This window comes from Canis aureus, chromosome 7, assembly GCF_053574225.1.
Source record: "Canis aureus isolate CA01 chromosome 7, VMU_Caureus_v.1.0, whole genome shotgun sequence".
Taxonomy (NCBI): Eukaryota; Metazoa; Chordata; class Mammalia; order Carnivora; family Canidae; genus Canis; species Canis aureus.
In genome coordinates, this window is record NC_135617.1 from 6,306,172 (window position 1) to 6,327,234 (window position 21,063).

A 21,063-nucleotide genomic window follows, 5' to 3' on the forward strand; every position below is an offset into this window, starting at 1 on the left:
TTCTCTATTGCTCCATTCTCTGTGGTGTATTAAAGGGACATGTTGAAATCTAGAGAGTTTAGGAAGCGGGAGACAGGTTTAGTTGAAAAATACTGAATCTTCATCAGTCACTGCTAATTCACTGCCTAACTCTATGACTTGGGCTCTGGGGGTGGTGGTGCTCATTTTGCTCATACTTTTATTAATCAAAGCCCTGCCATGAAAATTATATTATACTAACTGACCAGATGATTTAGGGCTCTAGGTTCATCCCCTTTAAATTATGGTTTTCCTTAATCTTTAGAAAACACACAGTCATCTACAAAAACCAATAAAGGAATAGAGCAAGACTTACAAGTTAGAAAATTTTTAAAAAAATTTTCCTTTCTACTTCCTGACCTCCTAATTTGAGTGCTTAAAACAGAACAGATCAGAAACAAAAACAGACTTCCTGAATACATTTTATCCTAAACACGAATATAATGAACATGTGGTTAGACTTCTGGAAACTATTTTAAAAATTTGATCCCAAATGGATCAGGCTTATAGATTGGGCTTATAAATGGTTGACTTGGCTAGTGGGTAGATGAGATAATGAAATTAAGAAGTCTTAGAGGATTATCCTGTGTTGTTTCATATAAGAGAAAGATATGCTTCAGCCTCATTGGGCAACAAGTGTCCAGTCAAACTCTTAAGCAAAATGGTCAGTCTTACTGAGGTCTGTTTGCCCTAAACTTACTTCAAATGCATTCTTCCATTGGGTAAATCCTGAAGTCTACCCAAGTGAATGCACTGGTTGAGTTCATGAAATAAACACTGGTGTCCACAAACTGGGCACCTATAAAAGTATCAAGGTAGGACTGGTCACTATTTTGGTAGCCAGCTGTCAGTCAGTCAAGGGCTTACAAACTCGAGTGTTTTCATTCTCCAGCTTTCTCTAGCCTGTTATGTCATCCTCATTTTTTTTTTTTTTTTTTTTTTTGGTGAGCTCTGACTTATCTGTCACCTCCTCTTTGAATTTCTCCCTGAGGCCCTGGGCTATAGTTAAGCACTCCCTCTTTTGTGTCCTCACAGAACATTTCACATAACTGTAGCAGATTATCTTTAAAATCTTTGAAGTTACTTTTTTGTGTAGGGAGCTTTCCCCACCACTGAACTGAGGGGGAAAGCTCTGTAATTTACTGCCAGTGTCAATGGCTTATTTACTTTTCTAAGTCCAGCACATAGCAAAGTGCCTGGTACAAAGTAAGCACTAAATAAATACTGGTTGGATAATGCATGAATGAATAAGTGAGTGAATGAGTAGTCTGATACAAATGCTCTTTCAACTCGTTCATCTGTCTGTGTTCTAGGATCATATTTATTGAATATTACTATTAACTTGACGCTAAGTTCTATACCTTAAGGGGAAGAGTAAGGAGGAAAGTAAGCTCACCCTGCAGGATGTTTTTGCTCCCCCTTGGAGCATAACTGTGTAACACCCCTTCCTTTTTTTTTTTTTTTTTTTTTTAAGGAAATGTGGTTGCTGACTGCACAGGTATGCTAACTCCTTCATCTGGGTGAGTGAACTCTAAGCAGGTTAAGATCATTTGGGAAACTGAACAAGGTATGATAAGGAAGTATGGAAGCAGCTCTGCTCTTATCATTTAATATCATTCTACATGTGGTTTTTTTTTTTTTCTCTGTCAGAGAAATACAGAACATATTTATCCAAAGTGCTGGCATTATCAGTGTTATGTGTGTTTCTTATTTCTTCTGCTCCATTGAGTAAAATATTTGAAGTCAGGAGAGTTCAAGATCAAGTTTACTCATTTGTTTGCTTATTTTAGATGCTAGTTTATGTAAAAGGGTGTGACTGATGGAAATCTCTGAGCTCTCCAGGGGAAAACAAAACTGCATAGATTGAAAAAGCAGTGAAACAGCCCATAAACAAAGAACTTGTTCTGAGCTCAAATACGAAGATACTGTTCTTCTTAGAGTCTTAAACTCTTTCTTTTGCCCTTCTAAACCAGAAGATCAAGGTCAAATGCAATAAAGAAAGCAAGATTATTCCCATAGTAAATTTAACATGCCTCCTCCCTCTTCCCTGGGAGGGGTAAGGATATGGAGGGGGGAGTAAAAAATCCTAAAGGAAATTACACACCTGGGGTCAGCCTTGAGGCCCTCCTTGGAATCTCTCAACCCTTTCTTTTCTCGTGGTTGCCCCACCATGAAAAAGGTGTCCCTGATGGTAGGGAAATCTTCCAGCAGGGCTCTCAGGCTATTACAATATGCCATAATCTGACCCCGAAGAGCGTAGTGAGACATACGGCAGTTGAACCTGAAAAATGAGAAGAGATGATGTCCAGAAGGTGAATCAAAGTTATTCCATCTTTCCCAAGAGGATCTGCTCCCTAAAAGATCTTTCAAAGATAATAGAGGACCTCATCAGGAAGAAAGTTCTATCTGGGTAAGGATGAAGGCAGAATCATGGACCTCTTCAAAGCGCCTCCCATCCTTCACTTCTGATGTTCTCTGTGTCAGAGGATAGTTTGGTTTGGTTTTATCCAAGAGAATTGTGTTTATTTAAGAACAAACCACCTGACTTATTGTCTGGATTTCTACATAACACTGCAGTTTATTGAATTGAGTCAGAGAAATCAGCATATGTTGTTCACATATACCATACTTACTTCTGACAATATTCAACTATAACATCTCTCTTGACTTTACCAATTTCATCCTGTAATAAAAGAGAATGATAGTTCTTCTTTAGATGGTTGGCTATAAAAATTCTCCATCCTAGTACACGTATACAAGCTTATAACAAAGTAGGAAAAGGCCGCACAGTTGAGATATTCTTTCTGAAGGCCAACTTGCTGAGAGATACTCCTCCATGGTTCTCTCCTGCTCCTGCACACCTTGTTGAGTATGCCAGGAATGCAAGGCCTTGACCACTCTTTACCTGGGCCATTTATCAGGGTTCTGTTTGCAAAGAGCAACTTTGAAGGATGAGGTAATGTCTTCCTCCAGGAAAAACAGCAAGCTTGCCATAAAAAGAGGTGGATCCCTTAAGCTCAATGTTCTGCAACTGTGACCAAAAACAAAAACAAAAACAAAAAGCAAAACCCACTGCATACATCTAGTTTCCTCCATGTTGCCCCCTTGGGACTTGGGAGGCAGAGGGAACTGACACAAATATGAAACTCATGTCACCTGCTCTGCTGTGAGTCATAAAGTTCTTTGTCTCTGATCTAGGAGTTTTGTGCTTTCTAATCTGATAGCCCTTGGATAATCCTGAAGAGGAGTTAATGAGCTACAACATTTTTCACTTGGTCAATATTTTTTGAATATGGTAGTAAAAAAAGGTAATTAAATATCTCAACAACTTATTAAAATGAGTCCTTTGCATCCATTATTGCTCAGCAGTAATCTAGAAGTCTGGCCTCCCTCACATCACATTTATAGAACTGGATTAGGGAAATTTAAGTCTTTCCTTTTCAGTCACAGATAGGGAAAAAAACCTAGAGACTGTAAACCTGTGATTTCTCTCCCAAATAACTATGTATTAGCCTAATGACTTTCTTGTCAAAAAATTAATGAGTAATGAAATCATATTCACAAAATTAAGCAATACTTTTAAACTGATTATGGACTTGAATTTTATATTTTCCAACAGAGTAGGCTGGTATAAATAGAAACATGGCATTAATATCTGGAAAATAGAAACATGGCATTAACATCTGGAAATCAGATAACATATGAATTAGATAGTTAAGAGCCCTTGCTCACCTTGTCTAAACCCCCTGAACATCTGTGGGTCACTCAAGAGTGGGCTAATGTTCCAGAGCAGGTGCTGAAACTAGTTCCGTTTAGAAAGTGACAAAATAAAATGTGGTCTTGGAAAAAATGTGCATATTTTTAAAACTAGAATGCAATCAGCTTGAATTACTTCCTTTCTACTTATTGAATTTCCTTTTACAGTTCCTTATATTTTCAATAGTCCTGTCCAAATAGGCTGAAAGCAACAGATTACAAGTTAAGAATTTTTATTTGCTCAAGTGTAAAAGATAATGAGAGTTTTAGGGAGCCCTTCTCACTAAACTCACAAAGCTCTTCATTCTGTCGTCCATGGTTTGTTTCTTGAGGAGGAAGGTGTTCAGCATCATGTCCCGCAGCCCCACCTTTTCTAGTTGAATAGACACAAAAGCCTCCGGAGCCCTGGTAAATGAACAGAGACATCTGAGCCCAAGGCAGGAAGTAAGTGGACATATAATAAAAAAATAGCTCAAGAGCTTACTGGAGGACAGATAGCCTGGGGCTAAGTGCTGGGCATTGCAACAGGAGAGCAGGTGGCTCTGTCACCATGGTTCTCATCTTCTTCAGATGTTCTAATTGTATTCACTAAAGATGCTGATGTGTCACCACCCTCCTTGGGGCCCCCATGTGCCTGAAGCATGTATCAGCAGTCCCTCCTCTGTCCTCAACTTCATGGCCTGGCTCAGTGTTTGTACTACTCAGGTCCCTTTGTGCCTCCTGGTCTCTACACGGGAATGTGGACTGAAGTGGCTTCCCAAGGGTCCTCTTGACTAGACATATTGGTCTTAAATCTTCCATCCACATTTTGGGAATGTGAACGTAGGGTATTTGAACTTGGCCATATGTCAGATTAATGACATCTTTGGTAGTAGAGTAGTTTTGTGCTTTTTTTTTTCCATTTTAAATTTGCTAGAATTAAACTATCATTGGAAATACTCAGAATGTTTATTATTGAATACAAATATCTCTCTTTCTCTGTCATGGTGAAAAGAGATGAAGACACAGGACATTTCTGATTTATAGCCATCTCTCTGTAGAGGCTGTACCTCTCTGATAATGCGGCACCTATCATCCTAAGCAATGGTAAAACCCTTGTTAGAATGGTGAGGGTAGTTCTGTGCTTTTCAGTTTAAGATAAACATGGAAAATTTGGAGAGGCCCATATTCTTCTTCCTTGTGTTCTGTCTGTTGAAATATGTAGAAAGAGGGAAGTCAAGAGAAAGGAGCAAAGAGGTTGAAATAAGGAACCACTGACTCTTCATAAACTGCATATTGGAAGGAGTTGAGCCTTCTCAGTGTTCATACAAGGTCTTCAAAACTAAACACATGCTGATCACTTTGGGAATTTAGGCATCCTTTAATCCCATAATATTATGTTATTAATTGGCTTAAAAGAGGACACTTTTGTTACTTTAAACAAACCCTTAGTGCATGCAGTACCTTTTGGTAGCATGGAATTTTTCTGAAGGATAAGTAAGGTTGTCTGGAACTTTTGAAGTTGGGGCTAACAGTAAGTTCTCTACGCCATTCACAATTTTGGAATTTCTTCTTCTGGCTGGACCCATTCCACCATTTCTCAGATATGAACTCATTTCCTAAAATGTTTTAAACCAAAGTGAATTAAGTTTGTTGGATTTGTAAGGCCTATAGTATTGGCTGCAAAATTATCTCATAGCCACGCTGACCCCAAACACATATGAAATGCCTTCGTACATGTGATGGGGATGGGTTGAAGTGGAAGAGAGAGAAGAGAAACAGAGGGGAGGAGAGGAGAGAGTAAGAGAGGGAAGGGAAGGGTACAACGTAGGAGTGAGGCAGTAAGTGTAACTATTTCCAGAATAAAATGCAGTTGTCTAAATGGCCCTGAAAAAAAATTCTCCGTTCTACAAGGTAGCTAGTTGGAGTGCTCTGTACAGAGTGGCCTCTCAGGAAATACTGCTGATGGACTTCATGGTTACAAGATCTGAAAAACTGAGGCAGGGTGCCCACTGCGGTTCAGCCTAAGCAAATGGAGGTAGGCTATATATGCTCCCACGCACAATGTAATGTTAAGGAGAGAGAGAGGAGGGAGGGTGTGGAAGAAAAACTTTCCTTGGCATTTTGTTGTGGCAGCCTAAGTGGACAGATACAGGAGCAGTACATGCACGCTGCTTCTATACTTCCATCACCCTCTCATTCCTTAACTCTGACAGCCTTACTTTGAAGCAATCTTGCTTTCAACCCCATTAGAAATGCTCTCTCAGTCAGTAATAAGCTTTTGAGAATGTCAAATGGCCCCATTTTAATCCCTGCTCTTCTGGTTCTTCCCTCTACATTTAACTCTATCAGCTTTCAACTACTTATTCTTTTTTTCCTCTTCTTTTAAAAATGATAGCTTTACTGAGATATAACTGACATTTAACAAACAGTACATATTTAAGGTGTACAATTAGACAAGTTTTGGCACATGTATACAACTATGAAATCACCACTGCAATCAAAATAGTGACCATCCCATCCATCTACCCCCCTTCTTCAATCAACCACTGTTCTCTGCTTTCTCCAACAATAGATTAGAATGCATTTTCTAGAATTTTATAAAAATGGAGTCATGCAGTGTGTACTCTTTTTTTGGTATGGCTTCATCCATATTGCTGTATATCTCAATAATTCATGTTTGTTTTGCTGAGTAGTATTCCATTATGAGGATATACCACAATTTGTTTATCTATTCACCTGGTGAGAAACAGTTGAGTTCTTTCCAGTTCTTGGCTATTTTAAATAAAGCTGTTATTAACATCTGTTTATATGCTTTTCTATGAACATGTGTTTTTATATCTCTTGGGTAAATACCTAGGAGTGGAATGGCTGGATCATTTGGTAAGTGTATGTTTAACTTTGTAAGAAACTATCAAAATGTCTTAGTGATTGATATTTTGCATTCCCTTCAGCAGTGTATGAAGGTTCCAGATCTTGCAGATCCCTGCCAACACTCAAAATGGTCAGTCTTTTAAATTTTAACCATTCTAATGAGTAGTTTCTCACTGGAGCAATTTGCATTTCTCTAATAACTAATAGTTTTAAACACCTTTTTATATGTTTATTTACCATATGTACATTTTCTTTGGTCACACATTTCTTCTTGAAACACCTCCTTTGGTTTTGGTAGCAGTGCACAATTTTTGTTCTTTCTCTGTCTCTCTCCTTCCCTCTTCCCTTCCCTCATCTTCTCTTGCTCCCTTTCATTGTCTCCATTATTTATTCCTCCTTATTGTAGCATCAGTCCTCTTCCTGTCCCACACTTGTAGGAGAGCACATAAATACACATCTACACATATATTTCTAGATATTCACATACATTACTCTATATTCATGTATTACTGTATTTATTCACATATTCATATATATGATATATAATAACCCTAATGTCTTCCTACCTCTGCCCTCATGCTCCATTCAGTGATTTCAGCATTTGCTTCTTAAATGGATTTAGGAAATAGACTCTCCTCTCACTCCCCATTTCAACAAGAATAACCCCACTTATATCTGTTTTATATATTAGTATTCTTCATAAGACTAAAGTAATTATTTTTTAAAAAGATTTTATTTATTTATTCATGAGAGACACACACACACAGAGAGAGAGAATGGTAGAGACATGGGCAGAGGGAGAAGCAGGCTCCATGCAGGGAGCCCGACGTAGGACTTGATGCAGGGACTCCAGGATCACGCCCTGAGCCGAAGGCAGGCACTCAACTGCTGAGCCACCCAGGCATCCCAGACTAAAGTAATTTTTTTTAATTTTTTTTATTTATGATAGTCACAGAGAAAGAGAGGCAGAGACATAGGCAGAGGGAGAAGCAGGCTCCATGCACCGGGAGCCCGATGTGGGATTCGATCCCGGGTCTCCAGGATCGCGCCCTGGGCCAAAGGCAGGCGCTAAACCGCTGCGCCACCCAGGGATCCCTAAAGTAATTAAATAACGAATTCCTCATGTCAACTATGTATGAATATCACCAGTGGTGGTCAATCTAGGCTCCTCATTTTTATCTAGTACCCATCTGCCCTTTCTTGCATCCTATGCCTGAGCTATCTGAAGGGTCTTCTCTCTGCCTGTCTAAAAGGTCATCTTTCAGGTTTTCCTGAATGCCCTCCCCCGCCCCCCCCGCCCTGTGCTGCCCTTCCTAGTTCCCCAGATATGACCTCTTTTTTCTTTAGATGCCTTCTATATTTTGTTGAACCTCTTAAACAACTGGTGAGCCTGTTCGCCTTATATATACTGGTCTATAAGTTCCTCAGGAGCATGAATTGTGCATCAGTATTATCTGATAAGCCTAACTTATAGGAGGTACTGAATTAAGATTTAGGGGGGGAGGTTGAGATTTTAAAAATAAATATAACTCATTCTATCCTTATTTTCTACTTCAGTACTTAATTTCTATGGGAATTACTGTTTGACAGTGGAAACGAGGAATGAGTATTCTTGCCATACTCATAAATTTGGACTCTCCCATTAACATGAAGAATAGAAATAAATAGAGGTTGACAAATGTGATAAGGGGTAAATATGGTGAGCTGTATAGAATCTATAAGATTCAAAGAACGTTAAAAGACCACCTGGAAAGTTGATTTCTTAAAACTATGTTTCATTTTACTAATGAACACACACACACACACACACACACACACACACACACTATACTATTGTTTTAAAAAGTGGGGGAAAGTCTCTATGAACTGATTTAAAGTGATTTCCAGGATATACTGTTACGTGAGAAAACAAAGTCCAAATGAGTATATGTAAATAAAATCCAAAGCTCCTTTATGATGAAATCATTCAACAAACTAGGAATAGAGGGAAATATCCTCCACCTATAAAAGGCACCTATGAAAAACCTGTAACTAAATCATAATTAGTAGTAAAAGATTGAAAGCTTTCTCCTTAATATCAAGAATATGGTAATAATATCCACTCTTGCCATTTCTATTTCAGCCTTGTACTGGAGGGTCTAGCTAGGGTAATTAGACAGGAAAATGAAACAAAGGCATCTAGATTGGAAAGGAAGAAGTGAAATTATTTCTATTTGCAGATCACATAATCCTGTATATAAGAAATCCTAAGGAGGGGAGTCTGGGTGGCTCAGTTGGTTAAGCATCTGCTTTTGGCACAGATCATGATCTCAGGGTCCTGGGATCAAGCCCTGTGTCAGGCTTCCTGCTCAATGAGGAGTCTGGTTCTCCCTCTCCCTCTCTCCCTACTGCTTGTACTCTCTCTCTCTAAAATAAGTGAAATCTTTAAAAAAATCCTAAGGAATACATACATACAAGTAAACTATTAAAACTAATAAACTAGTTTAGTAAGGTGGCAGGATACAGGATCAATATACAAAAATCAATTGTAATTCTATACATTAGCAATAAACACTCTGAAAATGAAGTTAAGAAAACAATTCCATTTATAATAATATAATAAAAAGAATAAAATATTTTGGAATTCATTTAACAAAAGAAGTATAAAATTATACACCAAAAACTGCAAAATATTGTTGAAAGAAATCAAAAGATCTAAATAAATAGAAAGACATCTGTGTTCATGGATCAGAAAACTTGAGATGGCAACTGTATCCAAAATGATCTACAGATTCAATGCAATCCCTTTCAAAATGTCAAATGGTGCTTTTTATGTGTTTACAGAAATTGACAAGGTGATCCTAAAATTTATATGAAAATACAAGAGACTCACAATAGCAAAAGCAATTGAAAAAGAAGAACCAAGTTGGGGGGCTCACACTTCTTAATATCAAAACTTAATACAAATCTACAGTAATCAAAACAGCAGTAGTAATAACATAAAAATAGACATATAGAGCAATGGAATAGAATTCATTGCCCAGAAATCCACTCTTACATTTTATGGTCAATTGATTTTTGACAAGGTGTCAAAACAATTCAATGGGGAAAGATGAGTTTTTTCAACAAATGGTGCTGTGACAGCATACCACATGCAAAAGAATGAGGTTAGACCCTTTCCTCATATTATATACAAAAATTGGGTTGGCTGGGTGGCTCAGCGGTTGAGCACTTGCCTTCAGCCAGGGCATGAATCTGGGGTCCTGGGATCGGGTTCTGCATCAGGCTCCCTGTTTGGAGCCTGCTTCTCCCTCTGCCTGTGTCTCTGCCTCTCTCTCTCTCTCTGTGTGTCTCTCATGAATGAATAAATAAAATCTTTTAAAAAAAGAAAAAAACCCAAACCAAAAATTAACCATAAATAGACCATAGACCTAAATGCAAAAGCTAAAACTACAAAACTCTTAGAAGAAAACAGAGGAGTAGATCTTTGTGACTTTGGATCCAGCAATGATTTCTTAAATATGACACCAAAACAATAAGTGACAAAAGAAAGACTAGTGAATTGGAGTCATTGAAATGAAAAACTTCAGCTTCAAAGGATACCATCAAGAAAGGGAAAAGATTGCCCTTAGAATGGGAGAAAATATTTGCTAATCATATAATTGATAAGTACACATATACTGATACTTGTATTCAGAATACATAAATAACTCTTACTATTCAATAATAAAAAGACATATTTTATTTTTTATAAATGGCAAAGAATTTGAATAGAAATTTCTCCAATGAAGATATATAAATGGCCAAAAAGCACATAAAAAGATGTTCAATGTCATTAGTAATTAGAGAAATGTAAATCAAAACCAATAAAGTACCATTTTACTCCCAATAGGAAGGCTACAATAAAAAAAAAAGAGACACTAACAAGGGTTGGCAAAACTCAAAACATATGTCTTTGCAAAAACCTGCACATGAATGTTCACAGCAGCATTATTCATAATAGCTAAAAAGTAAAAACAGCCCAATGTCTGTCAACTGATGAATGGATAAACAAAACGTGGTCCATCTATACAATGAAATATTATTCATCAATAAAAAGTAATGAAGTACTGATACATGCTATAACATGGATGAAACTTGAAAACATGCTAAGTGAAAAAAATCCAGATACAAAAAGCCATATGTTGAATGATTCCATTTATGTGAAATATCCAGAACAGGCAAATCTATAGAGCCTGAAAGTAGATTACTGTTTGCTAGGGGCTAAGGGAAAGGGGGTGGAATGGCGAGTGACTACTAATGGGTACATGATTTCTTTTGAAAGTGATGAAAATGATCTGGAATTAGATAATGGTGATGGTTACATGATCTTGTGAATCATATACTTTAAAAGGGGTAAATTTTATGTTATGTGAATTATATCTCAATAAGAACCAAAGAAGTCTTGGGGAAAAAAGGGTTATACACTGTGTGTTACCTTTTGTAGAAAAAAGAAGGGACAAATGTCTCCATTTACTTTTGCAAAAAGACATGTAGGAAGAATAAAACAGAAAACAATAAAATCATTTATCTACAAAGGATAGGAGTGGAGGAACAGGATATTTTATGCTGGATGATTCATCCTAGCCAATATTCTAGAGTTATACACGAAGAAAAAAGTTGTTAGCAAATCACTAAAAATTAAGAGAGTTGGTAAAGATTTGGACATGTGTTGACTTCACATTAGGAAAGGAGGGAAAGAGTGAAGGAAAGAGGATAAAAAAATAGAAAAGAAGGGAGAAAGAGAGGGAGAGAAGAGGAGGAGAGGAAGGAAAGAAGGGAGGAGAAAGGCGGCAGGCTAACGGGAAGAAGGGGCTGAAGGGGTAGCTTGGCATTGGCTGTCATAGTGGTAGACATGTCAAACATGCCTCAGGTTTTTGTATCTTACAGGCTGACCTTCACATCAGCAGGAGAGGCCCATTGGGGCATGTGATAGAAGGATGCCTGTTGGACAGCCACCATCAAAGCATTTTTCTGAGCCGCTTGGCATGCAAGGGTCACTTGCATATTTTCCACTCCTGAATGGAATAAGAGCTAAAGAAAGAAAATGTGAAAGTTAGTAGGAATTTTGGCCATAAAGAGGAGATGAAGTTGAGGATTTGAGATCACCACCTATTTAACATGTAAACATATGAATCAAACTGCAGGATGATCTGAGATCCTTGCTTCTCAGCCACAGGACTGAATCTGGTCTCTCTCTAAGCACCATTTCATACTGGGAAGGCAGCCTCCAGGCCTGATTTGCTCTGTAGCTAGTGACCATCAGGTTTCTGATCAGAAAAGGATGAGTAGGCTCTGACAAACCAGCAAACATGTGCTCAGTGGCAGCCTTTTAAAGCAACCAAGATTAGGTTAATGCTTAAAAAATACAGGGGTGCCTAGGTGACTCGGTTAGGTAAGCATTCAACTTCGGCTAAATAAGGTAAGGGTATCATCATTACTTAGGAAGTTAGAAGCCTCTCTTCGACATGGGAGCCAAACGTATATGAATTGCAAATTGCTTAATTTTACTTTAGTGTCTTTAAAAAACACAATTTACCTTAAGAATGGATTCCTTTGTATAAAAGCTAAACTTGCCAACCTGGTTATCATCCACCTCAGAGATGGCTAAGACAAGAGTAGTAGGAGAATATCTGCAAGAAGAAACATGACATTGTTCTGATGTACCATGACATTGGTCAAGACATGCTCATTCCGATGGGACATCAGCAATGATAGCAAGTGCAGATATTACACAAGACTTGATATTTCTGCTCAAAGCCTGAAGGGCTCTGGGGTCTTTCAATCCTTGTTGGACTTGATCTCTCTGCAGTTTCCTTATGGTGATCACCAACTCTGAATTCTTTTCTCCTGATCCCCATTCCACTGTTTTATCTTGTTTCTCTTTGTACCTTCAACCTCATGTCCTCAGGCTCTTCACTGACTCAAATCCCTTTGTCCATTCCCTAAAAGCTGTCCAGTTTTTGCTCTCTTCCATTGTCCCAACAATTACCTAAATGTTCTTTGCAACCATGTTTATGCCTTGGGATACAGTCCTTTGTCCGTACCTATGAGACTTTGTTGAGTAATTTAATATCTATGAATCTCAGTTTGTTCATCTGTAAAGGGAGATAGTACCTATCTCATAGGGTTATGGCAAATATTAAGTGGGATAATATCCACAAACGTGCTTTTTAAAATGTAAGCCACTTGCTCATGTTTGATATATGTTGTTATAACAACACTCCAAAGTGGCAATTTTAAGAGATTAACATACATAAAAGCAAACTCAAGAGACAAGATCCTTGGATACATAAACCTTCCCTAGGTAATTCAGAAGGCTCCCCAGATCTGGCAGGATCTTTTGGGTCATTGTTGGGAAAACCAATCACAACTTGACCAGGCCACAGATCATTTGGGCACTTTGTGCTGATTGGTTGATTCCAGGTGAACAAAAATATGTCCTGTTTTACATCAGTATAAAATACCAGCTCCAACAGGAGGCCCTTGAAGAGCCAGAGAATAACTTGGCTCCAGGTTGGAGACGTAGCTAGCCTTGCCTGAGGCCCAATCACACTTCCTTCCTTCAGTTTCTGTAGACATCTCTATATCCTTATTATAAATTCTCTTTTTGGTTTAGCTAGTGTGACAGGATGAAGCAGGAAATATTTTGCCTCCAGGAAACTTTTGGCAGTGTCTGGAGACATTTTTGATTGTTACAAATGGGGAGGAGAAGGGGTACAACTGGCATCTGGTAGGTAGTGGTCAGAAGTGCGGATAAACAACCTCTGCTGCACATGACAGCCCCCTATAAGAAAGAGTTATCCAGCCCTAAATTTCAATAATGCCAAGGTTGAGAAACTTTAGGATACCATATTCTATGACCCTAACCCATCTCAGCCCACAGTCTCTTTGGAGAAGAGAGGAGTCCTTTAACATATTAACACATCAAAGTTACATTTTGAGCACTGATCCACACTAGAAAAACAAAGGTGATTTTTTTCCTCCTTGGAGTCATCTTTGCTTTCCTTGGGGTGGGGCCAGTACCAGGAATCTCCAGGGATAGAGCTAGGACCCTCAAGGGAAGGGCAGACTAGAAGAGAAGGAAAGAAGAGGGAGACAAGTTTCTCCTCAGCACACATCAAAGGCTGACTCTGCAAGGAGGAAAAAGATTCCTTTCTGCGACTAAGTAGACTCATGACCTGTTACTGTTAAGAGTGTTTTCTTTCCAGCAATGAGTTGAACCTATGGGGCATAAAGAAGTTTCACTGCTTTAAATCCATCTGTTGCTGGCCAACAAGAGTCTGACTGAGATACTGCCATACATGTTAGATTTGCACATTGTATTAGAAATGCAATGTTCAAGGAAACAGCTGCTCAAAAAACTTGACTGACTTCTTCCTGGTCTCAGGGTAAGTGGGAGAAGGGATCTGGACTTCTGATCCATGGTTCTTGCCCCCTGAGACAAACTCTCACACCCTTTTTTCCCCCAGAAGCAACAAAGTCAACCTGGCAGCCCCTGAGCCTGTGATTCTATCTCACTTGAGCTCTCTGATCCAGTTCTTCTATTTCTCAGTGTTTTTAAATTCAATTATCCCCCTTCATTGAGATCTATTCCCCCCCCTTTCAGTAAAAAAAAAAAAAGAAAAAGAAAAGAAAAGAAAAACAATAGCATCATGGCAGATAGAATATAAGAGAGGGAATTTAGAAATACAATTGCATTTGTGTGTCCAGTGTGGGAGAAATTATTTTCACTGACTGTTCATTCTACCATTACATTATTTTTACTTTGACTTTCTCAAGGCTCACCTGTCCACTCGATCACTGTCCTCCAGCAGAGAGGTGATAAAGACAGGGGGTGGATGGTCTATTTTGTCCTTGTGTGATGCAAATTCAAAGTGAACAGGCCTCAGATACAAATGGAACTCTTCAAAACCCATCTCCCGTGCCAGTACCTTATAGAGCCTAAAAGGGGGAGGCAGATAAAGAACCAAGGGCATTTGCCATTATTTTTCACTAAAAGAAAAGTGGTGAGAAAACCAAAAAATCTGAATAAGCAGAAAAACAAAAGTCAAAACAAGAGTAAGCCAAGTCTTGTATAAAGTGAATGAGTCACAAATGTCTTGCATTTAGTCTATGCTATGGCAGTTAAAGATAGCAATTAAAGTAGGAGGAGATGTGCTTGGGCACTTCCTCAACTTTCATTTCCTGCAAGCTGGCTTCTGTCCTCAGAGTGCTCATGGGGTCACCAATACTGCTTTCAATACAAGGTTCACTATTTTAGCTCAGAGCTCTTCACAGCTGGTCTCTGTCCTCTCTTTGGGGAACATCTTTGCACTCTTGGATGCTGGATTTCCATGCTCTTACCTCATGATCACGATCTCTTGGTCTTCATTGGCTTCTCTTCCTCTTTACTTTCAAATCCTAGTATTTCCTGGGGTTCCAAACCCAGCCCGCTTCTTATCTTCTCTGTCCCCCCTTGGGGAGTTCATCTTCCAACCCTCTGCCCTAACAATCACCCCCTAGTGTAAGAACCTGTGCTCCTACCTCTGTCCTGTACCAACTCTGAGTTCTACTCTCACGTATACATGGCTTGCAGCAAGGCTCCTTTCAGATGCCCCTCTGGCATTTCAGCCTTCAAAGTCTAGAATGTCTTCCCTTCCTCTCACACTCACATTCTAACATACTCCTCCATTTTGAAAAGTCGGTACATTAAGGCTGACTTCAAATGGCACCTCTATTAGTTTGCTAGGATTCTGTGACAAAGTACTGCAAACAGAAATTTGTCTCACAGTTCTGGAGGCTAGAAGTCTGAGATCAAGGTGTTGACAGGGTTGGTTCCTTCTGAGGGCCACAAGAGAAGGATCTCTTCTTGGCCTCTCTCCTTGGCTTATAGATGGCTGTCTTCTGCTTGTGTCTTCACACCATCTTCCTTCTTTGTGTCTCTGTGTTCAAGTTTCTTCCTCTTATAGGAACACCGGTCATATTGGATGAGAGCCCACCCTAATCATTTCACTTTAACTTGATTCCCTCTGTAAAGACCCTACCTCCAAATGAAGTCACATTCTGAGGTATTGGGGATTAGGACTTGAACATATGAAGTTGCCAGGGGACACAGTTCATTCCTCAACAGTGCCTCTTTTATGAAACTTTCTTTGATCCACTTACAAAGAATGAAATATTCCATTTTCTGAGCTCCCACAGTATTTTGGTTGTATGACTAAAATATCAGATTAAATTGTAGCAGAAACTCTGGGAAACGAACTAGGGGTGGTAGAAGGGGAGGAGGGCGGGGGGTGGGAGTGAATGGGTGACGGGCACTGGGGGTTATTCTGTATGTTAGTAAATTGAACACCAATAAAAAATAAATTAAAAAAAATAAATTGTAGCAGAACTAAATTTTTAAACTTTTAAATTGTGAGCTCCCTGAGATCAAGGATCAGAAATTACGGGGAGGTAGTAACATAAAGATTAATACATATCTTGACTAATAGATTGAATTCTGCTCCTACCACTTTCTAGTTATATGATCTTAGGCAAATTACCTAACTTTCTGAGCCTCTACTTCCTTGCTAGTAAAATAGTAGTAAGCTACCTCTTAAGGATATTCTGGAAATTACATGAGTGAATACGTATAAAGTTCCCAGTACAGACCCTGGCCATAGCAGGCCCTCGGTAATGGTTGGTGGTAGATGACTGGACCCTTTAGGTCTACAGGGCTTCTCGTGGGGACTAGAACATAATAGAACTCATACATGTTTGCAACAAACCCTTTAACTCCGCATCTTTCCTGCTTATAGTCCACCTGCACTTTGATGTCTTCCCATCACCTCACACTCATACCTAAAACCTAACTCTTTAATCTCTCTCTGTCTCTCCCTACCTGCTGACACTTCCAAACCTCTGTCAGGCCTGGTTACTGTAACTAACTCATCCCTTTCCTCTTTCTAGTACTTCTAGTGCTTCTGCTCTGCTATTCAACTTCATCATTATCCAGTAAATATTCAGAGTGACTATGTAGGTCAGGCCTCACACCAGGTTGTGGGACACCATGGAAAATAACATGGACAGTGTTTTTGCAATCAGGGAGCTTACACCAGCAGGAAGACTGATAAACTGGTATGAAGCACCTAACTGAAAGGCAATGTGCTGAATGGAGAAGATGCCCAGGTGCAGGTGGATGACCTAGGTTAGCTAAGTGGTCAGAGAGGTGTGTAGGGAGGCCTGGGCGGAGAAGGAACAAGGTGGTCATTTCAGCCATTTATAAAGCTCTCTCCGGCTGCTCTGCGGCACAGAGGGAACTCAACTTGTAGGCAGGGAAATCTGTGGCCTGTTCACCCCATCTGGATCCTCAGTCCCCCTACTGACCGAGCTAAGTGTACACTCTCCAAACTCATTTCTATCAGCCGGTGGCGGAGGGTCACAAGCTCCAGAAGTTTGGAAAACGTCTCCAGAAGCAGCACATGAGAATCTTGGCTTTGGTTCTGTCCTTCATCTGCTGCAGACTTGAGTGCAAGTAGACCTATCTCCTCCATGAGGAAGGGATCTCCCATTACTTTAGCTGAAAACAGCTGAAAGAAAACAAAGTGTTTTTTAAAATATGAAAGAAGAAAGTTCACATATGAAGAAAAATACTATCAGAGGCATAGCCTCTGGAGCCAGATTTCCTCAGTTCAAGTCCTGGCTTTGCCACTTATAAGGTGTGAAATTTGCTATCTCTCTGCAAAGGGGGGATAAGAATAGTAACAGTACTTAAGTGGAACAAGTAGATAATAATTACCTAATAGGGTTATGGAGAGAGTTAAGTTAGTTAATGGAAACAAAAGTGCCTGGTATGTAGTATTTGCGCTTATCATTTTTATAAGTATTTTAAGCCAAAATAAAGAATAGAAGTCCCTGATATTTTCCAAGTATTTTAGAGGCCAATAATAATAATTTCCTATAAACTCTTCTAACTGCAGTTTCAAAATTTCAAAGTGTTTTCACATGTATTACCTCATTTCTATATTCATAAGATCCCCATGAAGTAGGAATCACAGGTGCCATTTTCCATTTTATCAGTGAGAAATCTGAGGCAATACTGAAACTTTCCAAGGTCACACAGCAGTACCAAGAGTAAACGTACGCTTCCTAGTTCCAAGTTCAACAGTTTTACAGTATGCTAAACTGCCTTCACAGTGCTCATCGTGGGAGAACCTGCTTTGGGGAATTTTTGAAATAACCTCATTGTTCTTTAACTCCCTCCCTCCACAGCGGGCTCCTCTGCTCTGACATCTTTGCTACCCTCTCACTTACTCCCCGCAGGGACCCAGTCTGGGAAGCCCTGAATCTGCCTTTCCTGGTGTGGCTCCCTAAGGGTGCACAAGCTCCCTTGTCTGCCCACTTATCTACCACAGGCTTTTTCTACTCAAAGATGCCATTTCTTGATTCTTGAAGTCTTTCAAAGTGATAAAGAAATCTATTAAGCTAATTTCTGCATGTCCTTTAAGGGCAATACCGGCCCCATTTTTTGGCCCTATACCAAAGGTTAATCTGAGTATTTATCATTTCTAGTTACACATTTGAACACCTTTCAAAAATAATAATAATTAAAACAGGTATGGCATCAGTGGGAAACTAGACAGGTATCTCAAATATTCACTATGACTTCTAAGAGAATTTAAAGTACATTTTAAAAATCTGGTACCATAATACAATGTGAAAAGAATCTGCAATAGGTGGTAGTAAGATACATGACTGATAATTTTGAGCCATACTTCATACCTGCCCCTCTCAATCTCTCTCTCTCTCTCTCTCTCTCTCTCTCTCTCCCTCCAGGTAGAATACTAAAGGAATTAAGTATTTTTAAAATGAAATCAAAACCTTAAGAAATTAGAATAAAGTAAGACAAAAACATGTGGAAAAAGATTTGCTTTCTGGATTTAGGAGGACAGAAGAAATCACAAAGGAAAAGATCAACAGATCTTACTACATAAAAATAAAGTTAAAAGATAAAAAAACGAGTTGGGAGGAATATTTGCAGAAAATATGATGGACAAAAGCATTAAAGTTTTCATTTAAGAGAGCTCATGTAAGTGGATAGGAATAACATTAGTATTCTAAGAGATAAATAATGGGAAAGAACAGATGATGCACAAAAAAATACAACTTGTAACAAAACATTTGGAAGGAGATTTAGTCTTGACAAATGCCGAGGAAATGAAAATTAATAGTGCAATGCTACCTGTTATGTACATAGAAAGATATATTCATATTTATATAAATATGTACAGAGAGACATTATATGTTTACACCTAATGCTGCACAGTGCAGCAGAATTGGTACTCTTTTAAAATTACTGGTGGCATTATAATTTGCCGCAACTCTTTTGGAAAGCAATCTGTCAACTTGCATCCAAAGACTTAAATTTTGTTTCAGTAGTTCCACTTCTGAGAGTCTATCAAAAGGAATTTATTTAAAATATGGAAAAATCAGGGGTATCTGGGTGGCTTAGTCAGTTAAGTGTCTGCCTTTGGCTCAGGCCCTGATCTTGGGGTCCTGGGATGGAGCCCCATGTTGGGCTCCCTGTTCACCAGAGAGTCTTCTCTCTCTCTTTTTGCCCTTCTCCCTGCTTGTGCTTCTCTCTCTTTCTCTCAAATAAATAAAATCTTTAAAAAAATAAAAAATAAAATAAAATATGGAAAAATCTGTAAGCATGGAGATGTGCCTTGTAACATTTTTAATAATAATGAAAAATTAGAAACTACGTGAACGTCCAACAATAGGGAAATAGTTGGGTAAGTCATGATTCATCCCTTAAAGGAATTTTACTTACAAAAGTGAGTGTAAAGACTAGTTAGCAATATGGAAAAATATATAATACAATGTTAACTAAGAAAAACAGAAGATGGGGTAGGAAGGATATGATTTTAACTATGTAAAACATGTATATGAAGAATATTTGAATTCAGAAAAAATAATTATTGTGAATGCATTTGAGTGATTATATTTAGGCTAATTTTTTTTGCTTTCTTTTTTTGCTAAAATTTTGATTATTTTGATCAATTTAAAATTAATTAAAATAAAATAAAATTTTAGTTTGTGCAAGATGGAATAGGAAGCCAAGGCAGACACATGGAAGGGATATTTTTGGCAGCTGGGACCCTTGAAAGTTCCTTCATCATACAGCGTGTACTCACACAGTGTAAGGTCAAATTGGAACTCTAGGCTCAACTGTGATAGCCTTAACAGAAAAAGAAAAGAATTAAAATCTAACTACAAATGCCATGTAAGTCATTAGGCCACAGTTTGAACCCACAGAACATTAGAGTTAAAAGGGGCTTTAGAGACCATCACGCTCACTTCCATCCTTCTCCCTTCAAATACACAAAAATAATGTTACAAATTAGGAAAGGGAAACTCAGAGAGGCTAGGAGACTTGTTCAGAGTCACGCAGCAAGTTAATGGCAGGGCTGAACTTGAGTCCAGGTTGCTGACTTCTCACGCAGCACTCACTCTTCTCTACCAGATCTCGGCTCAGGACAAAAAGAAGGAATTTCGGGAAGAGTTTTAGTGGAAATAAAATATTTAGCTTTAAAAAAATACATATTTTATTTAAATTCAATTTGCCAACATATAGTATAACACCTAGTGCTCATCCCATCAAATGCCCTAAAATATTTAACTTTTAATTGAAAATGTATATTGTTGGGGTGCCTGAATGGCTCAGTTGGTTAAGTGTCTGCCTTTGGCTCAGGTCATGAACCCTGGGTCCTGGGATCAACCCCTGCATTGGGCTCCTTGCTCAGTAGGAGAGCCTGCTTCTCCCTCTCCTTCTGCCTCTCCCCTCCGCTCGTGCACACACACTCTCTCTCTCAAATAAATAAGTAAAAATATTTTTTTAAAAAAATGTATATTGTTAAAATATAAATAATAAGCCAGAAAACATTTCCCACATACCTATGTACATCTCCCTTCTAAATTGTCACAGCATCCTGATAAACTAGAAACTTAAACCAAAAATGAAAAAAGAATTACATAAAAATGTTGGCAAGGCCTAAGACTATGATCTGTCTCTGGCCAAACAGAGGAGGAATAGAGCCAAACAGAAAAACAAAGCTAACTAGTAACATCTGGGTGGAAACATTCTCTTTGCCAAAGAGCCCCCCTTCCCCCTCTTCAGAGAACCCACATCTTTCTGGAGCTGTGTGCTGTACCAGGACTCAGGCTTGGCTGGTGTGAACCACATATCCAGGGCCAGCCGCAGCACATGTCTCTCCAGCAAAGTGAGGCTGCTGGCGGATGTGGGTCTGCACGTGTGGCGGGCCTCCCGGAGGAGGTGATCAAGGGATCGGGCGATGAGTGATGCCAGGCCCAGGGAAGGGTGGAACTCCAGCAGATAAATGTTTTTCAAAGCTGGGCTTAAAAAGAAAATCCATCAATAACAATTTTACACAATGA

General features: G+C 38.9%; 1 protein-coding gene across 1 annotated transcript in view; it reads right to left on the bottom strand.

The window, feature by feature from the left end:
* LOC144317014 (uncharacterized) overlaps positions 1-21,063 on the bottom strand; it is a 140,085-nt gene that overhangs the window by 69,050 nt on the left and 49,972 nt on the right. The window contains exons 18-26 of the mRNA XM_077902844.1: positions 20,795-21,023; positions 16,993-17,195; positions 14,434-14,589; positions 12,185-12,278; positions 11,542-11,679; positions 5,218-5,372; positions 4,068-4,179; positions 2,652-2,701; positions 2,123-2,299 (exon numbers count right to left, since the gene is read on the bottom strand). Coding sequence (XP_077758970.1) covers positions 2,123-2,299; positions 2,652-2,701; positions 4,068-4,179; positions 5,218-5,372; positions 11,542-11,679; positions 12,185-12,278; positions 14,434-14,589; positions 16,993-17,195; positions 20,795-21,023 — 1,314 coding nt within the window. The remainder of the gene's footprint in view (positions 1-2,122; positions 2,300-2,651; positions 2,702-4,067; positions 4,180-5,217; positions 5,373-11,541; positions 11,680-12,184; positions 12,279-14,433; positions 14,590-16,992; positions 17,196-20,794; positions 21,024-21,063) is intronic.